Here is a 23,418-nt window from a genome sequence, read left to right as displayed (position 1 = left end):
TCTTAGGATTTGTTTCACCTTTATCTGCCAGAAGGTTTAAATCCACTGCAAAGTTGCAGCCCCTAGTACACAGCACCACTGCCATGAGCAAGCTGTTAAGCAGCAGGTTATTTATAGCTGACAAATCAGTGAAAAATCACATCAGCTGCTATGAAAACTCCACATACAAATAAAAATTTGACCCTCAACAAGCTGTCAGAGCAATCTCTGATCCTTCACTTTAATCTGCCCTTCTGTGGATCACTGGATACATAATAAAAACATATGAAGTGCAAAGCAAATCTGCTAACTAAATCCCTGCTATTCACTGCGCTGCTTGCTCTTGGATTTGGAGTGCAGTTAACAGTTTCAAAGGTTGCTGCATATTTTTCTACTTTATCTTACTCGAGTTACTGAATGAAACAGGAAGTTAAAAATGCATGCGAGAATTTTCTGTTGCTCATAAGTGCTATGTCATCTCTGTGAGAGGCCATCGGCATTACAGCCCGACGCTGAAGCAGTGATGTTTATTTAAGAGGATTGGTGGCCAGAAATAAGCCACAGTGTCTAATCAGACACAGGCCCTGCCTGGGCACCGTGCCACAACTTTTATTGCGTGTGCATTTCTCATAAGCAAAATGGCTACGTACTGAAGAGGATGGACGTGAACTCTGGAAGAAATTACGATGCAAACGGCGGTTCTTAACTTTCTGAGGAGGATTTAAGTGTATGTAAATATACTGGAATGAATGAGACTGTGCAACTGTGAGTTACCAAAAGCCAAATGGGGAATGTCTGTGGATGTGTGAGGGCTGAAAAGGAAGAACAGTGTTTAGATCCTGCCAAAGCTCCCTTAAGTCCAGCTAAACATTCCCCTGGAAGAAAATATTTCAGAAGAAAAAGGAGAAAGAAATCGACCGACGAGGGACCTGATTCAGTACAGGTTAAAGAAAATGAAGAAAAAAGCCAGTATGAAGTGGGGATTTCAGAAAACACTGAGAATTGTCCCAGGGGTGTGGGATTCGCTGATTCCTTCTCCCGGAGAGTGACAGTGGCTGGTAATACTCTGCCTGTGAGTACAGACTTTTCGGCTGATCTTGGTAAAGCAGAAGTTTTACTAGGTGAAACAAAGAGTGATTCTTTTTGTGGGGATAGTTTTCATGGTGACAGTCAGAGGCTCACCAACTTTGACGAAACAGAGACATGCTTAAAGGAACAAGACAAGAGGAGTTCAGCGAAACGCTGTACGTGGAAGAGGAAATACTCAGAGGATAGCAACAAGAGAGAATTAGCATTCCTGAAGAAATCTAGCGGTCTTTGTTATGGAAAAGCAGCCAGCTTGGATTCTGCCATCCACATTTTAGGCAGACAACATGAAGAAACTGGGTTAAACGTAACTTCTTACAGAACCATTGAAGATGTCCCAGAAAGCAGTCAATCTGAAAAGTTGCATCACTTTCTTTCTGAAAGCAAAAGCGATCCACTGCTTGAACAGAAGAGGTTTTATTCTTCTGATCCTGTGCTTTCCCAATTGCCAAAAGAAAATGCGTTATTTAGCATTCCACCAAACAGGAGCAAGGTAAATATTTTGGCACAGTACATTATCTTTGAAAGCTAGCTCAGAATAAGTATTGGAACAATATTTTTACTTTTACAAAAATATCTTCACTTTACTGTATGTAAGCCTTTTACACATGCTATGGTACTGTAGGTGGTCACAGGACAGAACATATTACTTCATTTTTTCACAGTTAAGTAGTACCTCAATACTTCAGGAGTGTTGATGCATCCTTGTGCTGCTTTGCTGTCTGCAGTTTAATTTGTTTCCTAATTTAGGAAAAATATTCTTGTGTTAAAATGGTTCTAGAAGATGGAGTGAATTTGAGAGAGCTGTTTAGTTAACATTCAGTATCTGCAGTAAATTTTCTTATCAGCTCTTGACAATCTTGTAATTCCTTTGGGTCTTGTATCAAGGAAAGGAGTATGTCTTTTTTTTTTTTTTTCAGTTATGACCAGCAGGAACTGAAGAATGATAGAAATATGTAGGCAGCTTGAAATGTAAAAAGTGAACATAAATCATGGTAATAATGGTCTATACTACCTTTAAAAGATCTTTCCTCCCAAACTGTCTATATGACCTATTAATATTAATTAGTGAAATTCCATCTTCTTCTGAGGGTAGGATTATTCTCCTTTTACAATAAAAGAAACCAAAGTATGTGCTTAGTTGCAGAGTATGTGAAGGAAAGCAAGGTTTTGTCTGTTGATATTTGTGGTTACCAATTCAATCCATATTACCAGTTCTGCCCCACTTATCTGCAGCACAATTGAAATCTATAGGTGTGGGTCAAATGCTGATCCCAGGTCCAAAACTGACTTCTCTTGCTCATCAGGGACATCTGAGCTTTGAGTTGAGTGATCAGAAGGAATGGACATATGCAAAAGGTACTCTTTCCAGCAAAGAGTAACTACGCTTCTGTTGTTTATATAATTTACTTTTGTAACAGGAATCAAATTATACTTTTTCCAAGCTTAGTTTTTAAGTACAGATAACACACCCTATTACAACACACAGTACACACTAGTACAAATAGCTTCCTAATACACACAGAGATCTTTGCCCTCTTAATCTTAGCTGGAATTCAGGAACAGCTTAGGGATATTCTTTGATTTGAACAAAACATCATTGCTGAGTAAAAGAGTGTGAGGCCTGGTCTGTTCAGCTGAACATGGCTGCCTTTTCCTGTGTAATCAGAGTACTACAGCTTCTAATATTGCTGCAGTTATTACTCCAACCAGGCATAAACTCCTTCCTACCACAGGGGAAGAGGGGGAAAAAAAGTGAGGCTTTAGCTGGGCACCTACATCAATACTGAGACTTGTGCTGGTGATATCAATAAAACACTGCATAATTATATGAATATGAAATCTACTGACAGAACAGGCTAAACACCGGAGTTGCTGGAATGTCTGTGCCTCAGGTCTGGCTGATGTTTGAAAGCGTGTTGGCTTTTCAAACCGAGGCACAGGCACCAGAGGAAACTCATTGGTACAGCTGGCTAATTTGTGGTGTAACAGAGATATGACATTTTACCCTCTGAAACAGTATCATCCCCACTACTGGAATATATCCTTTGAGTTTCCTTCTGTGGCACATCTTCCTATGCATGTAAAACAATTATGATTTTGTGTTCAAATGTGTGCTACCTCATTACCTCTGTTCTCCTATTTGCAAAATTCAGGTAGGCAGAATGTTCTGGAGCTTCATTCCTGACTACTCACTAATAGCTTTGAGATAAAAGTTTTTTAACATTCTGCTGGAGCCAAATTTCTATGGCCCTTGCTCCTAATACAGGAAGATGCTTCCTCAAGCAGCATATGCTCTGATACTGTTTTAACTCAGGGCTGTCCTAGAGCAAATGGCAGTTTGCATTAAGTTCAAGAAGTTGTGAATCAAGGCTGAAAGAGGCTTCCTGCAGCAGACCCCTTCTCAGTGATGAGTTAGCACAGTGCAGGTAGAGTAGAAAATCTAGGCTGTAGTTTTGGCTTCTCTACAGGGGATACTGTCACTGTGGTACTTGATGTCTCCTTTGTTGAAACAAGCTGTGGTTTTCATTCAGTATCAGCAAGAGAGTTACCAGCTGGTGTTACTACCAGGTTTTGGTGGTTGTCAACCAGTGACTTTTGTGTATCACATTAGCAATAATTATTGGATGGGGCTTTGAGAGACCTGGTCTAGTGGAAGGTGCCCGTGCTCATCACAGGGGAGTTGGAACTAGGTGATCTTTAAGGTCCCTTCCAACCCAAACCATTCTATGATTATAATTATTCTTGCAGTCTCATTTCTGGTAGTTTCAGTTCTGCTTTATGGATATAAATATTTTCTAGAAAAAAAATGTGTAATATATAAGCAATCACTCATCTACTTTCAGTACTCAACTGTCTTGGCTGCAAGTTCCTCAGCTGTTTTTTTTGCCATGCATCTACATAGTCTGATGCAGTGGATTTCCTATCTCATCCTATGTCATCTACAGTACTGATGATAATCTGCAAGAAAAAAACCCCACATATATTTGAATCAAGTTGAAGACAATATACTTGCTTTTAAATTAAAAAAAAATGTGGATCATTTGTAATTAGCATATTCAGTAGAATACTTCTGGCTAAGTAGTCATCGGTTTATTATTTCAGTTATGATTGTAAATAGTTGTAAGATAAAACACCTTCCAACTTTGTTCACCATCATATAATCTTGTATTATCTATTCATGTAGTACAGTTAAGGGAGGGAGAGATGCCAGTTGGCCTTCTGGAATGTGATTGGCAGGGCAAAGGCGCAAAAGTTAGGAGTTTTGCTTTATTGGCATAGTGTTGTTTGCTTCCTTGTAATAGGAGAAGCAGCCTCAGTCCACCTTAAATGCTGGTGAGTGAAGGAGATCTGTAATCATTGATGGAACTACAAAACTAGGATTTGAAAGGTTCTGGACAGGTCATCCAGGTAGTCTCTGAAGGCAAGATAACTTAATGAAAACCATTCTTGACTGATACTTGTTCTTCTGTGTCTGCCTTATTGGTGGTTTCACTTGCTTCCTGAGTATTATCTGTCTTTTGTATTTAAAAAGTGTTTTAGCTGAAAACACATACGCTCATTTTAACGCATTAGTTCTTTTCCCATTCCCAGAAGAGTTATTACCTTTTTTGCAGCAGCATTTTACATATTTGAAGACTGTTGTCACAGCTCCCCTCAGTTTTCCCTACTTTAGAATACATAAACCCAGTTTTTCAGTCTTTCCTAACAGCTCATGTATTTTTAGATCTTTTGTCATTCTTGTTTTTCTCTTTCGATCTGCTTCAACTGATGCAATATTTTTTGGAAGGGTGTTACCCGGAGCTGGACTCACAGCTCCACAGAGCCTTGCGAGAGCTGAATAGGAGCATTTGAATTTATGGCCAAATGGAAACTCTCAAAGTCCAACTGTAACGTCAGGGGAGATGACTTCTTGTGATCACATGCAAGTTCAAATTCCATTCGTATAACTATACTTCCCTCAACATGCTGTCAACAATAATTTTCAAACACAACACATAACTAACTACTTAGCTTAGGTGGAAAAATAGTATTTCGAAATATCTAGAATTCATGTATTCTTTTTTTTTTTTTTTCCTCCAATTTCTTCCTTCTTTTTCAGACTTTTCTGGTTTAGGGCTAACTGATATCAGAATATATTTCATTATATACATCATACATCTCTAGGACATTATATACTTTTGTGCAGTTAAGTACGTTATGTCAAGTTTCAACTTGCTTCAAAACATTTGAGATAAGATGGAATTGGAGGGAAGACTCCTTATTATCTATACCAGTCTTGCTCTTCTTCTGTTTGCACTGTAAAAAGTGAGTCACGGAAATCCAGCACCACTACTGATCTCTTTCGGAAGGTGGTCTCTGATGTACTGTGCTCTTTGAACTCAAAACTGCATCACCAAGAAGTGAAGTAGTTCTCCCAGTTAGAAACAAGAAATAGAGTATTTAATGCCAATTAAGACTTTGATCCTGCGATACTAGGGCTGTGCAGAGAATTACCTCTGTCTCTTTTTCTTGCATACCCTGGAATTCACAGGCTTGGAGATAATTTTGAGAATTGGGTCTCTAGCAAGCAACTGTTCAAAACATGCAAACTCGGTGATTTGTTCTATGCTCAAGGAAGAAATGTCCTTTAGTAACAAATGATAGCAGGTAAGTGATAGGCTTGTGGGATGTAAGAATGAAAGGTTCACACAAACCGTTCATGTTGAAGGATAAAATTTGAACACAAAAAGATTTTATTACCCCTTACCTTAGTTTCTGCTCTAGTATTCCTAATTTAATAGTCCTTCTTTTTCTTTCCTGTGGCAAATGATGTTATAAGTATCGATGATAATGCATAGATGGTAGATAAGTATCTATAATGTCCCTACTGGGTTATCAAAGGAAAGATGTGCATTCTTTCTCTCTCTGACACCTTATTTTGTGGGAGTAGTATTTAACTTGGTAAGTAGTTCCAGGTTACTAGGGTATCTTGCAAAGTAGCACCCATATTTGTAAGCATAATAAAACATAGCTCTTTGACTCACCATTTCCCTCAGTGTATTTTTATACTTTTAAAATATTAATTCAGTGTTTCTAAAATCTTAGCCTTGGGATATGGAATACTTTATTTAGAGAACAGAAGTGCTCAGGCTGTTTCAGGTCTCAGGCTAATGCTGGTGTTCCTTAACCTGTACTGAAACGGGCTACCTCCATGAGTAGTGAAAAGCAATTTCCATTTTTAAACCCAGTCTAGTCTATTCCTTTTTCTTCAGATGGCCAACTAGGGTGCTGAATGGTGCTTGGAAGATTTTGGATCAAAATCCTCTTGCTCTTAAAATAATGAGCTAAATTCATGTTTTAGCCATCCAAAAATTTGGATTGCAAGCTTGCCTACTGGTCAATTTCAAAATAAAAAAAAATATTCTCCTTGTGTTTGTGTCCATAGCTACAAATGTTGTTTGTATTTAACAAGAGATGCAAGTATGACCTTCAGAAGTTGCCTTGTTGTCTGAAATCGCTTGTTGCCAGAGGAATCTAGTGTGCACTCAAATACGCTGAGTTTGCACTCTCTGCAGCCTGAAACGTCCATAGCCGTGGCTGGTCAGTTAACCGTGAAGGAGACTGAAGTTTTGAACTTAGCAGTAAGGAATGGCCATTAGCAAATTACATTGGCAGCTTGCTTATGCTAGAATATATTTAAAATGCTATACTTAAGGATTACACACAGAAAACTTCCTGAAAATGACAGGAAAAAAAATAGAGGGTGTTTTTTTTGTGGTTTTTTTTTTGGTTTTTTTTTTTTTTTTTTTCCCCCTAGACATCTGACACTTCCAGATGACATCATCTCTTTCAGAAGTGTTGTCTGGATAAGTGGTAAATGGTTGACTTCATTTACATTGTAGTCTGCTTGTTCTGTGATGAATAGAAACTAAAGCTACTGAAAAAATATTTAATTTGCTTTCTTGCTTTGAAATACCAAAGAATAAAGGTAACTCACAGAAAGGAAATCTTACTCTACAGATGAGTTCCCTAGATTTTTACAAGAAAATTTTCAGAGTCATTTTAAGTTGATCTTTTGCCACGTTGAATTCCCTGTTGTCTTCACATACAGGACTCATACTGTCTGTATTTTGTGTGATTTCATGTAGTGAATACTCCATGCAGGATTTTGATACCTAGAAATTTATAAACAATCACAGCTGCATGTGTTTCTCATCAATGTTTTAAATAAAAAAAAAGGGAATTTTTTTTTTTTGTTTTCTTTCTGATTTTTCTTAAAAATGTGCAGTGCTGAAGCTGGAGACAATAGGATGCAGAAAAATGTTGTCAGATCTTCAGAGGTTATTTGTGGACTAGTTGAACAGTTAAAACTGTTATACTTTCTAGCATCAGTGCCTGTATTTTTCCCTTACCTAAAGCCAGCAGATCTGATAGCCTGTGATAAGTATCTGAAGAACTGCTTTCACAATTTGGGATTTTTTTAATACTTGGGTAGAAAATAATGTGAATTAATTTGTTCCCTGCATTAAATTTACTTACAGTTTACTGTATAGCTGTAAATGCTCATCATCACCTGGAAGCGTGAAAGGGGGTTAAGCAGAAATTGCAGCAAGCACTGTAGCAGCTACATTGCCCTGAGATCGCCAGGCTCTTCCTTTAGCCCCCTGCTTCCTAGTGCTTCTCACCACCTCATCTTAGGCATTAATATAGCAACGTCAGTAGGAAAGCTACATCTCTTTGCTCCTGGCAGTGCGTCTTGTGTGGCTCTAATGTGAGGAAAACCATGTCATTTCCAGCCTAGTCTGTCTGAATTTTTCCAGGAAGAGCTCAGATAGAAGATACCTTTGCGTGCGGAGACTTCAAGGCTGGGAGGCATTCGTTATGACAGCCCCATCTGACCTCATGAATGTAGTTCCCTGGTTTATTTTAGGACAGGATTGCTGGAATAGGCACAGCTCAAGTTCAGCCTCTTCTGCAGCTGACTCGAGCACCTACCTCACCCTTGAAGTTGTCTGTGGGCAAACCTCCCCTGAGCCCTGGCCTCAGGCTGGCTCCAGAGCCGCGGGAGGCCTGTCTCCCCGCAGTGCTGGGTGTAGGCTTGTGCGGCGCGGCCCTCTGTCAGGTGGGCTCATGGGGGTGGCTTAGTGTCCCCCCGCAAATCTTGGCATTGTCTCAAGCCCTCTTGCCTCTGCCCGAGGCCCTGGGCCTGCTATTTGTAATGTCTGAGCTACAGTACTTGGGTCCTTACACAGTGCCTCAGGGTACCTCGGCTCTTAGTGTTCTTCTTAATAATATATTGTATTACCTACTGTTGTTTGAATTAGTGGTAAAAGGTGACCTAGAAGAAAGAGAATCTGTCATATCACTTCATTTATGAAAGCATGTCGTCTTTTTGTTCTATCTTGCATTTCAGATATACGCTGGATACAGTTTTTATCACATAAGATGCAAACAATACACATACGAAGCAGGCATTTCCCTAATTTGCATTTATACAGTGATTTTTAAGCAGACTGAACTTCATCAGGGGAAAATTTAAGGTCCTAGAAAGCAGTATTTGTATGTAAACTTCCCAATACTTTCCTGCTTTGTCAGGGATGAAGTTGATAATGCTTAGATAATACAAAACCAAACCTTCTGTATCAGGCAAAATTTTCATATACAAGCCTTTCATGTTTAAGCCATGTATAACCTTTCAGTCATTCCTAAAATGCTTCTCAGAATATTTTGTTGTAAAACCATTATTGTCAGTTTTCACTATAAATGACTGTTTTGTTACTGAATTCCATTACAATATATATTATAATTTAACCTATTTTAAGAGAGTAACATTGTAGGTAAATAAAGTATGTATAATATAAATATGGGTATTACATAGATGTGAATATATACATACAAAATACATTGTGTTTTATATGCAGTTATGTAACATTTGTGTATAATAGATATAATGCATAAAATAGATTATTATTCACACTATCAATATAAGATAGACATATTTAAGTATTTTTCATTAGGTAATGTTATTATATTGTCCCCAGAAATTAAGAGGCTGATAACTAGCTAATTGAAGAAAATGGTGATGCTATGAATTTTGTATTTCATATTGAAGATGCTAAAGGTGCATGAGGATATGACATCAAAGAATATTAATACAGTACATGAATAATCAATATACTCATGTTTGCAGATATCAGATAGAAAAATCTTCAGTAATGCAGAGTGATTTTCTGCAATATTTTAAACATTATTGTGTGTTAGGTGTAATTGTAATATTTATATTAACTATATTTTAGATATCTGATATCCATGTTACTGGAGAGTCAGAGGACATGTCTGCTAAAGAGAGGCTGCTCCTGTGGTCGCAGCAGACAGCCGAGGGTTATGCTGGAATCCGTTGTGAAAATTTCACTACCTGCTGGCGCGATGGGAGATTATTTAATGCCATCATTCATAAATACAGGTAAGTACTCTGTTCTCTTGAAAAATACTAATTACAGCATGTTAATGTACGTAGAGAGAGGGCTCTGTGATTTATGCCTGTAATAGCACTGCAGCTGTGGAGATTACATTGGCTCTTCCTGGGCAGTTCCCTGCTCTCTGCAGCCCAAGGATGCCTCATTAGACCTTGCACGTCCCTCCTTTCTCAGAGGAGTGTCTCCATTAATCCTGCGCATCTCTCGTGGGGCACCTCCAAGCTGCTGAGAATATCCCTGGGGTTCAGTCTTCTCGGCAGTCCCTTTTTGTCATTCTGACATTTAAGTATAGGCAGGGTAGAGTCAGAACTGATCACCAAAGTCCAAAGCTGTACTGCTGGTGAAATCCATCAACTACTGCATGACCTGAGATATGCTGAAGATCCCCTTACTCTTCCCTGTATGACTTTACCGTGCCCGTGGAGCCTAGAGCTTTTTTGGTGTTTCAGCTTAGAGCCCAGATGTACTCTGAGAGGTGTCTCCTGTAAAATGGAAGGGTATTCTCATGAAAAATGGGACCAGTTGGCTTGAACATTCTTAGTCTGAGAAGATAATTGTGCTACTTTCTGCCCCTTTCTATGCTTTTGTGACGACAATCTTATAAACAGGCATTTGTAGAACCACTGGTAGCTGTGGCTAGAAGCTAAAGGATGCACTACATCAACTTACTTCAAGTACAGTTAAAGAAGTCTACTGGCAAGAGAGGATTTCTAATTCTGTATTTTAAGTAAAAACAGGTCTCTCTTGACAAGCTGAGCGACATCAAAATTTCACAGAGAAACAAGATCTAAGATCATTGCTGTGCACAGTATTCCTTCTTGGTTGGTGGCATCTCTGTGTTTTATATGTTTCTTGAATGTATAAGGAGATTGATATCTTAGAGGACCACATGGGAGAGTATTCTGGCCCCTGAGCTAATTAGCGTGTACTGACTTGTCCCTCACTGTGCAAGGCTTGCAACTTCTGGATTTTATTATAGTATACGTAAAGCGTTTGTGCTGTAATCCCTGGGGCACATCATGAGGATGTTTGAGGGTATGTGATTTCCTTGGTACAATACTGAAGGAGCGTCCCAAGTAGAGGGTGCTAAATTTTGTATGTTTTAATGCAGCTCCAGGGAACAGACCCTGGAGCAGATTATTCTGTTCTTGGATTTCCTCTTGCAGGACCGTTTGGCTCACCACAGAAAGAAGCCTAGGGAGAGCCAACATGCATGTGGTATGAGGACTAGGACACTAAAGTAGAATGGGAGATGGATCAAGCAGATGCAGCCTTTTCCTCACATGCTGTGTAGAGAGGCTGTAAGCATAACATACAGTGCTCTGAGTCCTAGAGAAGTTAGCTGTGGCAGTGCATAGCTCTGTGGTAAAATGAAGCTGTGTCTGAATCAATGAAGTCTTTTTCTAACTAATGCTTCTGTTCTGGGTAGCCAGTCAGGGAGGTGGTATATGCCAGCAAGAAAGTCTTCTTTTAATAACATTGGCAAGACAAAGGGAAATAGCTGGCAAAAGATTAGGCTGTTTTACTTCAGGACAGAGCAGCCAAAAGAATGAACATAGCACAGGCAAGTATTTGAAAAAATAAACAATTTGAAAGATACAGAGAGAGGGAAGGGATAAAAGGAAGGAGCTTAATGAGATGGAATAATGGAAGGTATTTCCCAGAGCTTCTTCAGAGCCTTATACCACTTACATAGAGCAGTGTGGCCTTTACAGCTTAGCAACTAGTACTTGTGGTACAGATCAGTTAATAAATAATGAAAAACTTGAATTCTGTCCTTGGGCTGTGCAAATGTTAATGCCTTGGGACTTGACTGAGTACCTGCAGTTGCTTTGCTGGAGCAGTGTTTCTGGCAGCCCTCTGTGATTCTCATTCAAGGCGTTTCAGCGGGGAAGCACAGGCACCTTTGACACGAGTGCGTTGCACAAAGCAGATGCAGTGGCTGAGGAGCAGAGTCCCCATTTTGTGTGCTTCTGTGCCGGTTTCCATTTAGCTTATTCTCTTCCTGTAAACTTATCTCCACCTAAGGATCTTGTGTTCTTCCCAGGAATGTCTACAGTCCTTATCTGATGTCTTTTTGCTATGAGAAGTTACAGATTCTTGGACTTCATCTTGCTGATGAAATCAATGAGATTCTTCCACTGATTTCAGTGAGATTCTGTATTTCTTTCCTTTGCCATTTTGTACCATTTAAACAGAGATAATAATTTCCAGCTATTGCTCACAAGATAGGAATGGTCTTCCCAAACAGTCATCTGATATTTTTAACTGCAGTGTTTTACTGCAGAGAGCTCTTATAAAGCTTGGTTTGTGTTCTGAACAGTAAGTAGGTTAAACACTAAACAAATGTGCATGTTTCTGGCAGTGATTCTCTATATGCTTTGTTTGTCTGTTTTAGTAGCTCCCGGTTTACAGACACTAGTGGTCTCAGTAAGCTGTGTGCTGGATGGGAGAGCACATACTCACCTACATCAGGGCACAGAGGCGGGTGCTCCCCATGGAGAGGTGACAGGGCAGGGCCTGGCAGCCAGGGCCCATCTCACCGCCCCAGCCAGCAGCAGGGTGGTTGGGGACACCAGGGCAGCCCCAGCCCTGGGCATTGGGCTGGTCCCTGGGGACAGGCTGAGGCCAGCCTGGAACTTGGGCCCACAGCTGCGCTGCACCACTGCTGGGGGCCATAGCTCAGCTGAGGGCCAAAGGCAAGAGCACCAGCAGCTCCTGAAGGACAGGAGTCACACTGTCTCTGAGCTGAACCTGAGCACAGACAGGCAAACCCCGTGGTCACAGCCGTGACACCATGGCTGAGAGGCCTTTTCAGCAGGCACCATCAAACCGTACAGGTCCAGCGTGATCCCTACAGTTGGTGAGATGGAGAGATGTTACTGTCCAGTTCTAAGTGACAGGGAACTGGAGTGGCAGGTTGTAATTACCTCCTTTCCAGGTGTAAGTGATTTTTTAAATCTCAAGTACACATCAGCTTCAATACTTCAGGAAATTGCTGAAGCTCTGGAGGGCTGGGCGAGGAGTTGGGCTGTGAATCAGTCGCCGGTGGGCAGGGAGCCTCTCCCTTTGGCGGGGCTGACAGCCTGCCTGCTCTTAACAGCAGGTGAGGATTGCTTCATCTGGGCTGTCGGTAGTTATCTCCATTTTTTTTTCTGTCCCAGCACCTTTTGGTGCAAGCCAGCAAAGATTTATGATGCAGAACTGCAGGAACAGTGCACGGATTTGCTGTGGCTCCTTGTTCCTCCAGAGGTGTGTGGGAGAAGCAGGACAAGGCGAACGTTTCCCTGGCATGACTAACTGTAATATCTGCTGCAGCATCCCAGCAGAGATCACCAGGCCTGTGTGTGGCGGCTGGGTGAGACAGGTTCCTTGCTGTCTCCCTGCCCTGCGTGCACCCGCAGCCGCGCTGGCAGCACTCTGATTCCAGTGCCGAGCCTGGGGACATGGGCAGTGTGCGTGTGCTGGATCACACACACTTGAATCTGTCACTTGTTCTCCTGAGCAAATGCAAGATATTTCTTTTCTTTCCTCTCAAGCAACAGGTTGTCAGAGTTTTTCCCACTCTTTTACCTCTGTTAAGAGTATGAATGAGTTTCCAATAATTTTGCAGTGTTATTTAAGTCAAAGGAAAGTAATTTTATGAATGACGGAAGTGAGAGGAAAAAATTATTCTGTTTGAGGTACTTGGCTCCATATACAACTTGATTTATTTTTTTTTCCATGTTTAGGAAAGTGTTTGCATGTGAGAAAGTTGCTTATGTTTTCAGCAGGTTCCAGTGGTCTGTGTTTATAGTGTAAGATTGAAGATTACTCAGCTGAACTTCTGCAGAGTATATAAAGCTTCCATTTTAAAACATCCTGTACATAGTTAAATCCCTGGGAAATGAACGGGGCTCCACACTGGCCTCAAGAACTGCCTCAGGGGCTCCATTGCAGGCCGTAGATTTTGCTTTTCGTGTTGTTATTCTGTGTGAATATGATCAAATTAAAAAGTCAGTTTTAATACTGAATATTACCATGTTTGTTAATTGTACAATTTTATTCAAAAAAGAGTCTGAAAGATGATATGTTTAAACCTTCACACCTTTCTCTGGATGTGTGATCAGGTCCATTAGTGAAAGCTACAGATATGCCCGGGATATTCAAGAATATTTTGTATGTCTCATCTGTTATGTAATTGGCCTTTTATAGCTTAATTTTTCATTGAAGACGTCTATTATTTACTTCAGTGTGTTGTGTTGGAAGCAATCTGACTTCAGGCAGTTTAAAAAGTACGTGATGTTTCTTTCATACCATTGTATCATATGTAGCAAAAACCTGCAAGCCAGGCTTTGGAGTTGGAGGCTGACTTTAATCAGTGTGTTATGCCCAGGTTTTCCCAGAGATACTGCTGTCTACTCACTGGGGTCTTCATCTTGCAGCTCTATCACCCCATATATTCCTAATCACTAGACTCTGTTTTAGGTAAATGCTGTCGATTTATGTTTGCGTTTTCTTATGTATGTGCCTTTTGCCCAGGAAGAAGAAATACTTATTTTTTAGAACTGTATCCCATTGTTAAAATACATAGCAACAGTGGTGTCTATACAGAATGAAAGCTACTCTCCTTTCATTAGGAGTTGCATGCCAGGTTGGAGCTAATAGTCTATGTTGTAGATCTACATGACACTTTGCAGATACGTTTCTTTCAAAGAAAAGCAAATTCAAATGAAAATTTATACCAAAGTAACAGACTGCTTTTTTTTTGACCTCAGACTGCCCTGAGGCTTTGGTGCATAAGGACTGCAGGCAACTTCAGTTAAAAAGTTTCTGCAAATTGAATTTAAGAAATAGCAGAAATAATAGCTGCAAGGTTTACAGTTTAATAGTACCTGTAGACACTTTGTTAAGGACAGTGGCTATTGATACTTGGAAAACACAGACACCGTTACAGACCAGCTCATCTTACTTTCTAAGAAAAAAAAAAAAAAAACAACAAAAGAAATATGGAGGATAGGAAGAGAAGATTAACGTCAGACATGAATGGTTGTTTTTTTTTTTTTGTCAAAATGTGTGCACTCCCATCTACGTTTTATTTTTGTATTCTTACAATTTTTATAATAAAGAGATAATTTTGCTTTTAGCATTTTACAAAAGAAATTCCAGCAAGAGCAGTATGTTCTTGTGTAACTACATAATAGCATTTAATGAGTAGCCCCAGTGGTGCCTGTATGATGAAAAATAGCATCTGTTCAGGAAGCACTGCAAGCTCAGTTCCCAGATAAAGCCATGTTTGTAAAGTTCTAGTCTCAGGTGTTAGGTCTGTTCTAGCAAATGAAGCGAGTCCAGCTCCTGCGCTCTGGCCCTGTGGGTAAGTGGTACAGCAGGGCCTGTGTCTGCATGGCTGAATCCTCCTCTCCATCCTCCCGACAGGATGCAGCCTGTTGAGAACAGTCCTGGGCCAGTGTTGGCCCTTGAACTAGCCTCATTTATTGCCTGGGAGGGTGTGAGGGTCTTGCTATGGAAAGGACTAGTGGTTACAGAGTCACAGGCCCTTGATCTGGGCTTCTGTATGATTTCAGCAGAGACATGTCCACTTAGAATCAGAGAATCAGAGAATGGTTAGGGTTGGAAGGCACCTTGAAAGGTCATCTAGTCCAACCTCCCTGCAAGGAGTAGGGACATCTTTGACTAGATCAGGTTGCTCAGAACCTCATCCAACCTGGCCATCCCTGGAACAGTTCCAGGGATGGGGCATCCACCACCTCTCTGGGCAACCTGTTCCAATGTTCTACCACCCTCAGTGTAAAAATTTTTTTCCTAATATCTAATCTAAATCTATCTCCCTCTATTTTAAAACCGTTACCCCTAGTCTTGTCACAGCAGGCGCTACTTAAGAGTGTCTACCTGTCTTTCCTTTTCACTTATGTCTGGACTTCTAGGTGAATTTCAGCAACCATACAAAATGAAAGACATTAGTTAGGAAAAAAGAAAAGTGGATAATCTGTGTTTAGGTCAGGCGGTAGGCTGACAAGCAAGCAGGACAGTAGTGTATGCACATGAAGGGCTGGAGACAAGAAAACAAGCGAGGTTATTTCATGTAATGCTGTACCAAGGCTTGCTGAGACCACCTGCAGACAGTTGTCTACAAATTTGGGCACCACCTAACAAGAATGATAAGTACTAGAAATGCTGCAAAGAAGGAAACTGGTGAAGGAGAGTTCAAAGGGATGTGTTTTAAGCACAAGTTCGAAGGAAATTTTTTTTTATTGTATGGTTAACGAAATGTGAGGAGTGATCCAAAGAGGCCTTTGGCATTGGTAAACTTTGTACAAGACCTGAATGATCCATGTACTTTTAAGTTGTATTTGGTTTAGAGAGCAAGCAAGAGGAAAATGGCCATTATCCCCAAACGAAGGAGGAGCAGAGGCTGGCAGTGAATGCAGCACAGAAAGAGTGTAGGTGCACTGGGTGCTTCGTGCAGGAGGAAGACAGACAGAAGCTGCCGCAAAGAATGTGTCCGCACAGGAAGGAGCACTGTGACAGCTCCATAAATGCTGGAAAAAGCGAGACACACATTTTCCAGCGTCACAATGCTTTTCTTTTGAAATATTACTATAGTAACTCTGTACACTTTCAAATTACTGAGTGGATGTTTTCTAGATTGTCATATAGCAGGAAACAAGCTGGATTCCTCCCCGCTAAATAACTGTTCTGGTTTAGAACAAGCTGTTTCAGCCTTACCCAGGACGATTTGCCGTGTATGTATAGTTAGTTGAATACTAAGCTCCTGGCCAGCAATGCATGTGGCGTCCCTCTGATGTTCAAACATGTTGCAGCTGGTCAGGTACTGACATGAATACATTCCTTAAGGGGAGGGATAATGATGCTTGAATTTGCAGTAACATGTTGAACACCCTTGGGGAATGAATGAGAAAGAAACTAAATATTGCACAGTGTCAAGCCTTAAAATGCTAGGGGATATGTTTTAAATAAAGAGATTAGTTTGGTATGCTAGTTTTGGCTTGCCGTTTTGTAACTCATAATTTATTGTTTTCTAACTTTTAACAAAAAGAAAATGTGAGTTTGGTTGCGTTGCTCCCCCCCCCCCCCCCACTCCCCTGCATTGTTCAGAAGAGTGGTTGTTGCTTTTTTCAAGGGTTTTTGTTATGTAGAAGAAACAGACTTGACATCAAAAATCGGCAATTTGGGCGAAGATAAACAGCATTTAAGATTATTAAAAATATTGACAAGCAGACATGCTTTTAATGTTACTTGCCTGAGTACGCATATACATACAGCTAATGGGTTTAGAAATAGCAAGTAACCTCAGCTACAGTTTAGTTGACTGCACTCAGAAAAATTCTGATGGCTATTGGTAAAAGCTGTATTAAAATAGCACTGGAAGCAGGCCTGCAATTTTAACATCTTGTGTTGTGGTGGTGGTTAGCCTTAGTGGCTATTAGATGGAAGACTTCCAGGCAGTTGCGTTGATTAATTTCAGATTTGGACTTAAAATGATCCCTGGGTATGTTGTGCTGGATCCTACTGCTAAGTAGCAGCTTAAGAAATATAAGTTTTCTTTTTGCAGTAACTGAGAAGGAAAAAAATACCAGGATGAAAGAAAAGCTTTTCTCTTGTTCTAGCCAAATAGGAGTAAACTGAAAAATAAAGGTTTGTATTGAAAGGCCATTTTTTTAAATTCAGGTTTCATGTGTCTCTTACTTTTTAACTAGTAAAGACCAGGACACCTACAGGTGTCAGAAGCCTTTATTCAAATGGATACGGTGGCTGAGCAGTGGTGGCGTATGTACCTGTGATAAATGAGACAGGGAGAGGTCGTGGTCTTGTGGCAGTGCCTTTGGCAAATTTGTGGCACATGAGGAACAGTTGTCTCCAAGGCAGGATGGCACAAGGAGAAACTTGGGTTTGAACTCCTTGTGGTACCTCACCCTTCTTCCCTGTTGGTAACCATATTAATCCCACTGGAAAGCTAGTGCATCAGGCGGTCGCTGCTGGGGTCTGGAAGGAGTTTTCTCAGGGAACAGGACGGAGAGTTCATTTAGTTGGGTTTCTTCATTGTTTTTTTGGTATTCAGACACTTCAAGGAACCATTATTTATGGTTATTTCTGTAGCCTGCACTGTGTAGGTTGAGATTAACAGTTACAAGTCTTTCTCCTATTTCAATTTTATCATAGGGAAAAAATTGACAAGGTTGCTATACCATTACTGATTTTTTAATGACAAAAACATTGCGAATTACAAAGAGAGTGTAAAATCTGGTTTTGAAGCTGATGAAAGGACTGACTGAGATCCTCTCTAGTTTCACTCGTGTATAACGAGTTTGAAGTCTACATTGTGAACTTACTGCCAAGTTGTGGTTAGAGTTCCTTAGGAATGGGTAAAGCTGAACTCCACGTTTAACTAATAGGTCTTTGATGTGACAAAGCTTCGATTGTGTTTTTATCTAAATCAATTGGTCTGGCAAGTTACAGGTAAAGTTTTGCTGTGCTAACAAAGGTGGGACAGGAGGCTTCAGTAGGTTTGTTAAACTCAGTACTTGTCAAATCAGGAATGTGCATGATAGAAGGAATTATCTGAATTAGCTGTATATATTGCTAGGGGCTATATTAATGTTAGGAAAAAAAGCCCGCAGGTGGCCTTACTTTCAGTGCAGCTGAAACATTCATTCTTTTTCTGTTGGAAGCCTTGATATAACATGTTGGGATGTCTGAAGAACAGATAAGAAATTTATCTGTGAATAGTGTGGCCTTGTTACAGTGTTTCTAGCTCACCGTCACTTACAATTTGTTTTTCCAGAATTATTTGTGGTGTCTGAAAATTTGTATGAAAAACTATGAAAAAAATACGCCAAGGAGGGCTGAAGAGTCCAGATCACAAGAGAATTTTCAGCTCTTGAGGGACTAAAAAGGCATGATTGTTCATCTTCAGAGAGAGACATTGAATGAAATCTGTAGAGGCACATAAAATCATGAATAGTACAGGCATTCTTGTCATACCAACACAAGAGAAAACAAAACCAAAAGGAGTGTACGAGTCATAATGATCATGTGAAATACACTGGCACAGTGTGTTATTGGAGCTGGGGACCTGTGGAGCTTGAGAAAATAATTTGCCACGTACTTGAACAAACAATGTGCAGAGCTGTATTCAGCAGCATGCTTTTTGGTTTATCACAGTTGTAAGGATAAAACTTTTCTATAATGACAGTTTTCAATTAGGAAATTCGTTGCATTTTCCCTGAATTTGGAAGTGTGGCCTAACTTCAGTGATGACACTGCTCAGCTCCTCCCAGTGGCTTGATCATTGGGGTAATTTTTGTATCACCACGTCATGTGTTAGTTGAAGATGTTGTTGTAAAGTCTATGATTGAACTGTCGCTTTAGTCTGACGTTTTGGATTACATGAAACACTTCCCATATCTACCCCTCAAAAAAGATATTTCTGACAATCAGTTAAATATTTATGTAACTTACTTGAAATAATCTGTATCAGTTTGCCAAGGTAGAAGGATTTCATGGAGTACACTTTTTGCCTGCTTTCACATTTAAACTTCTAGTCAAGCACTGAAGGATGAGCTATCAGACATGACATACCATGCATCTCCTTAATTATGGTGGTAAAATTTTGGTAACCTTTTTGAATTTGTTTCATATTAATTGAATGAGAGAGCTTTCAAGAGTCCTAAGCAAATCTGTATGAATCATTGTTATCAAGTCCGTGAGAGCCAGTTAAGCAATTCCACATTTAAAATGTACAGCATTGCTTTATTTTTCTGTGAGTGTCCATCTCAAAACATGTATGTTTAGTGAGGCAGCACATTTCATGACAACTTTGCAGTTGTCTAAGCTTCCACTCAGTATTGTCAGTGGATTTGGCTCACTCTGAAGTAATTCTTAGATTCTGGATAGCTTGCTAGATAGGTTGCACTGGATGTGTTGTCCAGATTTCCACTGACTATAATGAAATACATATAGGCACTTGCATGTAGACATCTAAATTGAAATTTCTGGATCTGGAGCTGAATATCACCGCTTGTTCCTTTCCTCATTCTCATATACATGTAATAGAGACCTCGTAATCTTGGGGAAATATGAAAGCTGGAGGCTCTCAAGTCTTTCTCTGTTTTTTCTTGTCACGTCTCAGTGAATCTGTTAAAAAACAAAACAAAACAAAACAAACACCCAAAGCCATTCCCCATAAAAGTTACAGTCTACAGTTACATATCCTGTGAATCCTGTAATCACTGATGATCAGACCTGGCTGCACATTATTCCATGCAAACCTCTTTTTCTGGGTGACTCCACTTAATAGTGCTGTAACTATAGATTAAAAGCCCTACCTGTCCTTTGACTGACTATTTCCTCTGAAGGACAGCTGCAGCCAGTTCTTCTTTGTTTAGATATTCCATCACACTTAACATCCATGATGTATCTTTCATGTTTAGTTTTCTAGCTTTTCTACTCAAATGTTTGTGAGTAATGTGCAAAACTATGCATCTAGCATTCATGTGAGCCCAAGGATCAGTGCCAAGGAGCTTCAGGCATAAAAGGACTCCAGGTTCAAACATCTGGACATCTGGTTCAAAACTGCTAGTTGCAGATGTTGACATGAAAACATGGAAATTAGTGCTCACATTTCTGTACTGAGCTCTGAGACTGAAGGGTTCTTTCCCAAAGTAGAGCGAGAAACTCAATGAAGCCAGAAAACCTCTTCATCTGTGGTTGTTGTACATAGATCCTTCTGAGACAAGTCCATGATTTTTCAAGGAATACAGAGCTTCTGAAAGGGGTATAGCCTAGGGTGTAGTGGAGGATAGTTTTGACTCTGGAGTCAACGTTGTACCTCCTCTCCTCAGCGTGGGGTTTTTGACACCAAGGCATCTGCTATAGAATCTTGTGCTGTGTGTCCGTATTGTGATCTTTGATTCTGATGATGGAGGAGATCTGTTCCTCCTTAATGCCACAGTGTCATACCTGCTTGCCATTTTTGAGCAGAAACTCTCTTCTTCCTCCTCTGTAAGTGATCAGACTATGCGGAAGGAATTCTGAATTATGCTGCTCTCTGAAATTTGGCTTTCCAAGTTCTCTGAAATTGTGTTACTGAACTCAGCAAGTCCTGGATGGCCTTTTATTCCCCTAAGACATGTCATCCTTTATACTGAAGCTCCCATGTGAAGATGGAAAAAAGATCAGGGAGATAACTATGGTAGGCGTGTGCGTTAGCAAAGGATACCTCCAGCACTATAAGTAGATCTCCTGGTTGTGACAGTGTACAGAGCGCTGCATCTGCAAACACTGGCCATCGATAGAAGTGCCCACAAGGACAGTATGAGTTAGCTGAAGTCCAGGAGTCATTCCTATTGTGTTGATGCCTCAGTCTTTCTGAAGCAGGCTACTTGGCAAGGTCTTCTGAACAAGATTTAGATCTGTATCTGACGTGGAGACAAATTCTTTAATAAAGTTCCCAAACACTGACTCTCCATATAAGCTGCTGTAAATATTTTTTTTAGTGCTCCTGAAACTCTGTTAAGGGATAGGTTAAATGGTAAGCGTTACTATATAGTAGGTTAAATAATAAATAGATTTTTCTTCATCATCTCATTTGTAGAGCTACCTGGGAAAGTAAGAGGAGATATGTGTTAGAAAAGATAGAGTTAAAATTTCTAGTTTACCTGGATGTTTCCTATTTTCTGATTCCTTTATTTGCAGTCTTTTTGCTCTTAACCAAAATCTCTAGAGTAGATGTTAATGTATTTTTTGTGTTCCCTTCTGAAATGTGTTGAATCCTATCTGTTTGAGAATTCTCTCCATTCTTGTCTCTTTAAAAGATTTATTTTATGACAATGTATTCTGGCATGGTCTTTAATTTGTTTCAGTAGTCCTCCCATCCCTGAAGAATGCGTGAGTCTTTCTGGCACCCGTCCTTTTCAATTGTCTGTGAACAATGGAGCAGAGTTTGTTTAATTTTTATAGGCATTTTCTAATTACAGCAATGGAAAAGCTAAATGTACGATAATGACATGTACACTTCACTTTGCATCTTCAGTCATGTTTTCTCTGAGAGTTCTTCTTGAAACTCACTATATTAGTATTTCTCCTCAATATAAGCTCAGAGAGAAATACACTTTTAATATTGGGTATTATTCAGGCAGCATCTAGAGTTTTGACTTGAAATGGAGTTGTGCAGATTAGACAGCTTAGATGATTCACATAAATAACTTCAGGCTTGTCAGTTAGCCTTCTGAACCCATTAACAGTATTTTCATCTGGAACAGTGCTCTGATGTATGTAAGTTTCAATAAAGTTAAACATTGTTGTAACTTGGGCAAGTGTCACCTGGGAACAGTGAAGAGAAGGATGCATTAAGTAGGAAAATGAAAGTTCAGTTCAATATCTTTTTCCACTTTGAAATGTAAAATTCCTTTCAAATCTAACCTTTTGTTTTAACGGGCAAATATTGTAGCTGCTAGTTTGGATCTTGAACTCTTTTACTAGGTATTAGGTTCTGACTATGGGAAAATTTACATGTGCCTAACTGTATTATGCACAGCTCTTTGATTTCAAGGAGTCTTTGCAGAGTAGAAAGCTTGCATTTGATCCATGTAACTTGCATTACTAAACCTCTTCATTTCTTTATGCTGTTGTGCAGATATTGTTCATTTACTTCTCTTTGTAGTGCCAGTTATTTATTTTCTTGAATTGATCATAATTTTGTCAGCTTCTTAATTGAAGTGGTGTTAATCACACCTTTTTTTCCTCACTTCTCATACAAATTGTGTCTAATTTTTAACACCCACACTAAGATCTCAAATAGCAGGCACTAGTCTTTTTAGAAATGAAATGATTAATAACTTGCAATGTAGAAGCCAAACCCCTTAACTTAGGTGTGGCTGCAGCAGCAGCATCTCCTTTGTATGGAATGTTCCAACTCGGCTGGTGTTTGGGATGTTTATGTGTGTGTTTTAATGGCAAGGGCCCAGCCCACTGAAAATAGTGCCATAAAATGACTCATGATATTATGACAGAAGGTAGAGTCATTGTCTTTTACTTAAACTGCATTTAATTTAATTTGTTCTTGACTATGTATAAAACCACTTCATAGTGCTATGCAAATTGATGTAAAATATATTTATAATACATGACAAATAGCTTCTACAAAACTCATGTATTTTCTCTTTGGCCTTAAAAATGAAAATGTTTGTGATGATGGATGATGCTTTTAAATCTAATGTTTACTTCAATTAAGACACTTAATAAGTAGTTCTAACAAGCACAATATAAGCAGCTAGTAGTATGTCAGAATTCAAAGGAGAAATGAATTACTAAAGATATTGGAAAATATTTGTGAGCCTTTGTAATACAGCCCCACAACACTCACTGTGCACAACCTGTGCTCAGTAATACAGAATTCCCTTGATTCTTCAGAGGAGGATGGCGATCGGTGATCACAGCACTGAAATCTCCGTGCGCATGCTCCAATGCATGTACCCTGTTGGTGGACAGTTGTCTCTGCAAGGTTACAGCAGATAAAAACTTTTTTTTTTTTTAAATTGTGATAAAACAGTCTTTAACCAAAGGAACAATATGTCAATTAGTGATTTCATTTTGGATGCATTTTAAAAAAAGTATTTTACTGAACTGTGGGAGGTAAGCTTTTTCTGTGGCTTTGCAGCGTACCCCTCTACTATTTGGGCAGAGGAAAGGGTGATCTGCGGAGAGTGGAGGCCCCAAGCCTCCAACAGTGTGCACTTCCCATGGCCAGTACCCGGTGCTTTTGCATTCAAGTCATAATACTTGTCTTTTCTCTTTTAAAAGCTGTCAGTGAGCTTATTCTCAGTCAACAGAGAAGAGGAGGCTCCGGGGAGACCTGATAGCAGTCTTCCAGTAC

The 23,418-nt window shown here is 39.8% G+C and overlaps 1 protein-coding gene across 4 annotated transcripts in view; it reads left to right on the top strand.

Moving 5' to 3' along the window:
• Positions 1-23,418, top strand: part of DST (dystonin) — a 310,564-nt gene that overhangs the window by 131,956 nt on the left and 155,190 nt on the right. For all 4 annotated transcript variants that reach the window (XM_086743267.1, XM_086743270.1, XM_086743269.1 and 1 more), the window contains one exon: positions 9,345-9,511. In XM_086743267.1, coding sequence (XP_086599393.1) covers positions 9,345-9,511 — 167 coding nt within the window. The remainder of the gene's footprint in view (positions 1-9,344; positions 9,512-23,418) is intronic.

Source organism: Chlamydotis macqueenii, chromosome 3, assembly GCF_036417535.1.
Source record: "Chlamydotis macqueenii isolate bChlMac1 chromosome 3, bChlMac1.mat, whole genome shotgun sequence".
Taxonomy (NCBI): domain Eukaryota; kingdom Metazoa; phylum Chordata; class Aves; order Otidiformes; family Otididae; genus Chlamydotis; species Chlamydotis macqueenii.
Note: the sequence above shows the minus strand (reverse complement) of the source record. Positions and strands in the feature narration are given on the sequence as shown.